This window comes from Orycteropus afer, unplaced genomic scaffold (genome assembly GCF_000298275.1).
Source record: "Orycteropus afer afer isolate SDZICR_OR568_19922 unplaced genomic scaffold, OryAfe1.0 scaffold00051, whole genome shotgun sequence".
Taxonomy (NCBI): domain Eukaryota; kingdom Metazoa; phylum Chordata; class Mammalia; order Tubulidentata; family Orycteropodidae; genus Orycteropus; species Orycteropus afer.
Window position 1 is genome coordinate 421006 of NW_006921638.1, and position 6579 is coordinate 427584.

General features: G+C 35.6%; 1 protein-coding gene across 1 annotated transcript in view; it reads right to left on the bottom strand.

Moving 5' to 3' along the window:
- The window catches only part of HECTD1 (HECT domain E3 ubiquitin protein ligase 1), a 142749-nt gene that overhangs the window by 74044 nt on the left and 62126 nt on the right, over positions 1–6579 (bottom strand). Inside the window, exons 6-7 of the mRNA XM_007938582.2 lie at positions 3429–3543; positions 2465–2639 (exon numbers count right to left, since the gene is read on the bottom strand). Of these exons, the coding sequence (XP_007936773.1) occupies positions 2465–2639; positions 3429–3543 (290 nt within the window). The remainder of the gene's footprint in view (positions 1–2464; positions 2640–3428; positions 3544–6579) is intronic.

The following is a 6579-nucleotide window of genomic DNA, read 5'->3' on the forward strand; positions in this document are numbered from 1 at the left end:
AAAAAAAAAAAAAAGTTGCCTTATAGATACCTACAGGAGCTCTGGTGGCATAGTGCCTAAGGCATTTGACTGCTAACCAGAAGGCTGGTGGTTCAAACCCACAAGCCACTCTTCGGAAGGAAGGTTGGGCAATCTACTTCCATAGAGATACCACCTCAGAAATCCAAGGAGGGGTCTCTATGAGTCAGATCCAACTCAATAGCAGTGAGTGAGTGAGTGAGTGAGTAAGTGATAGACACCTACACCTTTGTAGCTATTTAGGGAAGAATGAAAGCCAAGCTTTTAAATGTTCACAGCAAAGTATTTTGCTACCAGATCTTTCCTATTTAAAGCAGACTCCTCATACTTGAACATCAACTCATTAATACCAGTTTTAGGCACTTGAACCCTCTAAGATTATACGTTCTATAGTTAAAATGACCAAAATCAAATTCCCAGTAACTCAGCCAAAACCATGGCAGTTATCCTATATTCCTTCTTCCTTTCCATCAACCCTCACACCTAACTCTCACTAATCCCTACATAATCCAATTATAAAAAACAAAGAACCAAATTCACTGCCATTAAGTCGATTCCGACTCACAGCGACTCTCTTTGGGTTTCTGAAGCAGTAAATCTTTATGGAACTAGATCCCCCAGTCTTCCTTCTGTGGACTGACTGGTGGCTTAGAACCACCAGCCTTCTGGTTAGCAGTCAAATGCCTTAGGCACTATGCCACCACAGCTCCTTACATAATCCAATTACTAACCCTTAAATCTTGTCCCATTGATCCATAAAATTGTCTACTTCCATTCTTGCCCTCCTCCAATTCTCTATCCAACTGCAAAAGTGATTTTTAAAAACCACAAATCTGCCTATGTCAAATTTCCTCACAAGTGTTTAAGAATCCTTCTCTAATAGTAGGGTAAAGTCCACACTTATTAACACGGCCTACAAATTCTTTATAGGCCATTAAAAGGCTTCTGCTGCCTACCTTCTTAACATTATTCACTGAGCTTTCCAAACATATCCCATAATGCAACAACAGCTAAATACCTAAAACTACTGACAAAATATTCTCTTCAATCATCTAGTAAGTATCTATTGCATATCTATTAAGTGTCAGATCCTATCCCATACTTTTTTGCCTTTATAGGAATATAGCAGTATAGAAGTAAGGCCAGCTCTCACTGAGTTTACTTTAGTCGGAAGACAGACAATAACCCCAAACAAACAGAAAATATCAGGAGTTCAGATGGCATAAGCTCTGTGAAAACAACAAAACTGGATGATTGATGTGGAGTAAATTTTAATTAGGTGGACAATTCAGTGGGTATAATATTTGAACTGAGACCTGAATATGAAAGAAGCAGCCATTCAAAAGCTGTGGCAACAGAAAGTTTCAAGCAGAAGAAAAAAAAATGGAAAAGTCCTAAGGTAGGAATTTATTAGGTATGTTTCAAAAACAAAAAGAATGCTAGCATAGTAGTGTAATGGGTCAGGAGTTATATAATGCTCAATGAGATGAGAAAGTTTGGTGGAGCTTAAGTAACATCTTGTATGCCTAAGTTAAGAGTTCTGTTTTAGTCTAAGGCCAGCTGGAAGTTGTTGGAGGGTTTAAAACAAGGACACAATTATGGTTTAAAAAAATAAGTCTGTCCAATATGTACAAACAGATTACAGAGAAGCAAGAGAGAAAAAAAGTAAGTAGTAGTCAAAGCATAGGTGATAGTAGTGTGACCTAAAGTACTGGCAACAAATGTTCAGAAAAAGCAGGCTATGAACAAACTACAAAAGGGTGAGCCATCAGGACCAGAGGATGATGGATTGGTTCATACTTTTTGTGAATTTGCACACTGTACTCCCCATCTATACTTACAAATCTGTCTGCCTAGAAAATAGTATGTATCTTTTAAATTTCACTTTTGTATAAAATCTTCTCCAATTTTCCTAGCTCAATTGTTAAACCATCTGTTTCCAAAGAACAGGTATTACAGATCTACTCTATCACTTACCACTGTCCTGTTACTTTCTTCCTCACTAGCCTGCAACAGTAAGCAGAGCCAAGAGCTAAGTCTCATTTGTCTAGATATCTCTTTCACTGGAGCCAAGAGCTAAGTCTCATTTGTCTAGATATCTCTTTCACTGGCCATTTCGCACTGATCCTATTATCAAGCCTCCCTGAAGCTCAGTAAATGTTTGCTATACTTATTAAAATTGTCCACAGAGTTGATATTGAGAAAGCTATTTAAAAAAAAAAAAAGTGTTAAAAATCCAATCCTTTTGATTTTCTAAACTATTCCACTTCTCAAGTCAGATCATCAAAAGAAAAAGACAGCTCTCCCATTTTCAATCTAATTTTTAATTTTACTATACCCTTTCAGTATTAAAATAAACTTCAAAATCCTTCTGGAAAGGGGGGATTAATAAAACTATATAACTGGCAAAATGTAAATAACAAATACAAATAGTACGAATAACTACCTTATTGAAGGCAGCATAGTTTGCTGAAATGTTTGTGCAAACACTGGCAGTAACCTTTTCAAGTATATAGGTGCCATTTCTGGATCTCCTTTGGGCTCATTACATTCTTCTTCATCTTTGTTTGTATCTTTCTTTTTCTTGTCATCTCCTTTATTAACTGGACACATCCAATCACCTACAAATAAAGTATTTTTCAATGAAATAATTTTTTGGCAACTTTTTCTTTCAAGGAAAGAATCTAAAGATGTACCCAAATTCAAACTATAATGATCGCCAATAATAACTAAACTGAAATTAGAACAATGCATTTGTCAAGAAGCTTGTAGAATATTAAACACTAGCACCTCCAATAAGCTGAATCACAAATTAAAGGGATAATTTTGAACACTCCATTTAATTCAAAAAATACTTAACAGAGGCTCTACATTCATCAACTCAGTGAAAAATTATACTTTTGGTTAAGCTACACAATACACAACTAATCTTTATATGACATTCTCATACCCCTTGAACTTCTGATATGATCATTCTGCACTCATGTAACTACAGCCTCAAAAAACAGAAAAGTATAACATTAAAGGCTTACCACATTTAAGGATATACTATATATCCTTAAACCAAAATAAAACAAAAACCAAACTTACTGCCATCGAGTCAATTCCGACTCACAGCAACCCCCATTGGGTTTCCAAGGTGGTACATCTTTACGAAACTAGATTGCCCAGTCTTCCTTCCATGGAGTGGCTGGCAGGTTTGAATTGCCAACCCTCTGGTTAGCAGTCAAATGCCTTAGGCACTATACCACCAGAGCTCCTTTATATACCCTTAGATAGATAGATAGATAGATATCTGATATCACAGGAATAATTCATTAGTATAAGATTAATATAGTTACAAAAATCTTCTTCTATGGAAGTAAAGTTGAAAAGTAACAAAAGTTTTAAAAAGAAAGAGTATTACTTACCTGGAGACTGAAGAATAGCCACTACTTCACTATGGCCCCTTTCTCGAGCTTTATCTAATGGAGTTTTCCCATCTTCATCTCTTAGGTCTGGGTTTGCACCATGCCGTAACAGAGTCTAGAGAAGAAATGCATTTAATTGGGATATAACAAGTAATATCTTATTTCTTTGATATCCAACTTTGCAAACTAAAGATTTTCCAAAATTCTTTAATCAAGCAATTATCAATCTAAATCTCTGCCTTTGCACTTACTATTCACATCTTGAAAAAATTATAGATTAACTTCAGTTGCCTATTTAATATCACCCTAAATATGTTCACATCTGAACCCATCATTTTCTCCATCAAACTCCTCCTACAAAATCTTTACTTTTAAAAGAATACTACTATTCAGATTGTGACCTGTAATTAAAACTTAAATTATCTGACAGTAACCAAGTAATCATTTTCTATGTAAAACAAATTACCAAGTTAAGCCAATTCTTTGACAAAAATCTTATCATTATCTATCTTTCATCACTATTCCCATTGTTTGTCATCACTCTAAATCTTTCAAGGTATCATGCTCATATTATTACTTACACATTTACTAACTGATCTGTCCTTGACCTTTTCTCTCTTAAGACATTCTAATCGAGATAAAGACATTTGACTTCTAAGTTCAAAAGCTTTTTCACTCACTCTTTACTGCTGACTACATCTTACCTTTATTTTTCTGTATTTTTTTTCAAAGCACTACATAAAATGGTCCCATGATTCCTGTGAAAACTTAGTTCTCCCAACTGCTCTTTCAGGCTAGTTTGCTCTATGACAAAAAGTCTTGTCTTCACTTCTACTTTCTCCTGGCAGCTTTATCCCTTTAAACTATTTAAATATTACTCATGCATCCATGCTGGCTCTAGTATATAACTCTTTCCTAAGCACTTCAAGTTTGACTAACTCATCCTTTTTCTGCATCAGTATAATTCTTTTACAATGAACTACAAAATTTAGGTCTTAAATACCAATTTGTATTATTCACCAATTTCTTAATGAACACTGGACTCTCTTCCAGAAGATGGTAAGGTCTTTATAACAGTGAACAAATCTCAATTTTCCTATACCTTTATAGGAGGAATTTTTGAGGTATGTTCTGAGGTGATAAACAGTTATAGCTGACAACTAAGTGAACATGCACACACAGTAGGAAAGCATGAAGTAATGGTTAAAAATTCTAGGATTAAACCGCTGGGATTTGGATAATCATGCAAATACAATGCAACCACTGCCATGGAGTCGGATCCAACTCATAGCGACCCCTCCTTGGGTTTCCGTGCCAGTATCACTACAGAAGTGGACTACCCAATCTTCCTTCCAAGGAGTGGCTGGTGGGTTTGAATCGCCAGCCTTCTGGTTAGCAGTCAAATGCCTTAGGTACTACACCACAAGAGCTCATAACTCAGTATTTTATTAAATCTAGAATGCCACAGATTATTAGAGATATCATTAATTACCACTAAGAAAGATAAAACAATGCCAATTCAATTTTGAAAAAGTGCTTTCTTATTTCATGGAATTTACTTATTTTAACTAATTGAAACTTTTACATTTTAAAACTAAATTTTTTTTCATTTATCACTGAGACAAACATAAATAAGAAAATACAAATGAAATACAGTAAGGAATTTCTGCAACTTCTTTGCATAATTCTTATTTTTCGATTCAGAGTCACCAATATTTGTGTTTATGCACACAATACTGTTATCTGTGCCATGAAGAGTATTCACTAGTGATGCAGCATTTGTTATATGCTTCTCCACTGGCAGAATATTTCTTCCAAGTTACTAAAATCCCTTTTGCAATTTTTGTTGCATCAATAGGCAATGATAACTATGCCATGACTTCTATCTGGTCAACAGCAATTATAAGGCATTTTCCCATTTCAATGATGCTAAAATGTGTATGGGAGGGTGGTGCCTTACAATCAATTGACAATCAGAAATATCTGTGAAAACTAAATGAAATAAAAACACATAAATGCTTACAGCATTGCCTACCACAGAGTAAGTGCTCTGTGAATATTAATCTCCACAGACCCGTGCTAGTCTAGGAGTCAAAGATGTTATGCTTTTCCAGCCAACCAAATATTTACTTTATTGATAAATATAAAGAATACAAATATATAAAAAGTTATTCACTGCCAAGAGAAAGAAATTGGAAACAACCAAATGTTCAATAAGTGACTACTTAAATACACTTGTAGTACATTCACAGTGTAAATATAAAACCAAAACCATTGTCATTGATTCGATTCCAACTTATAGAGACCTCCACTGGGTTTCCAAGGTAGTAAATCTTTATGCAAGTCTCATCTTCCTTCCAATGGCATGGCTGGTGGATTTGAACCCCCAACCTTATGGTTATCAGTCAAATGCCTTTGGCACTGGGCCACCAGAGCTCATTCAGCATAAATACAGATGTAAAAGAAGTATTAACCTCTCTATGTACTAATGTTAGGAGCTCTGGTGACACTGTGGTTAAGACACTTGGATGCTAATCAAAGAGTTGCCAGTTTGAACCCACCAGCCACTCCACAGGAGAAAGATGAGGCAGTCTGTTTCTGTACGGTTTTATAACCTTGGAAAACTTATGGGGGTCACTATGAGTCGGAATCAATTCAATGGCAGTGGGTTTTGGTACACAATAATGTGTGGTGGTATAGTGGTTAAGTGATTATATGCTAAATGAAAAGTTCAAACCCACCAGTCGCTCTATGGCAGAAATTCGGTAGCCTGCTTCCATAAAGATTTATAGCCCTGGAAACCCAGTGGAACAGGGTCTGTCGAACAGGGTCACTATGAGTTGGAATCAACTCAAAGACAAAAAGGGTTTTTTTGGTATGGACTAATAGAGACAGGTCTCCAATATATATTAAGTAAAAAAAGGTATAGATTATTGTACATAACACGTTACAGTATGTGTTACAAAAAGGAGAAAAGCAAGCATGTGTATTTGTTTTTATTGGTTTTCGTATTAAAAAACTTAATAAACAAAATAATAATAATGCCTACTATAAGGAGCTCTGGTAGCATAGTGCCTAAGGCACTTGACTGCTCACCAGAAGGCTGGCGGTTCAAACCCACCAGCCACTCCTTGGAAGGAAGGTTGGGCAA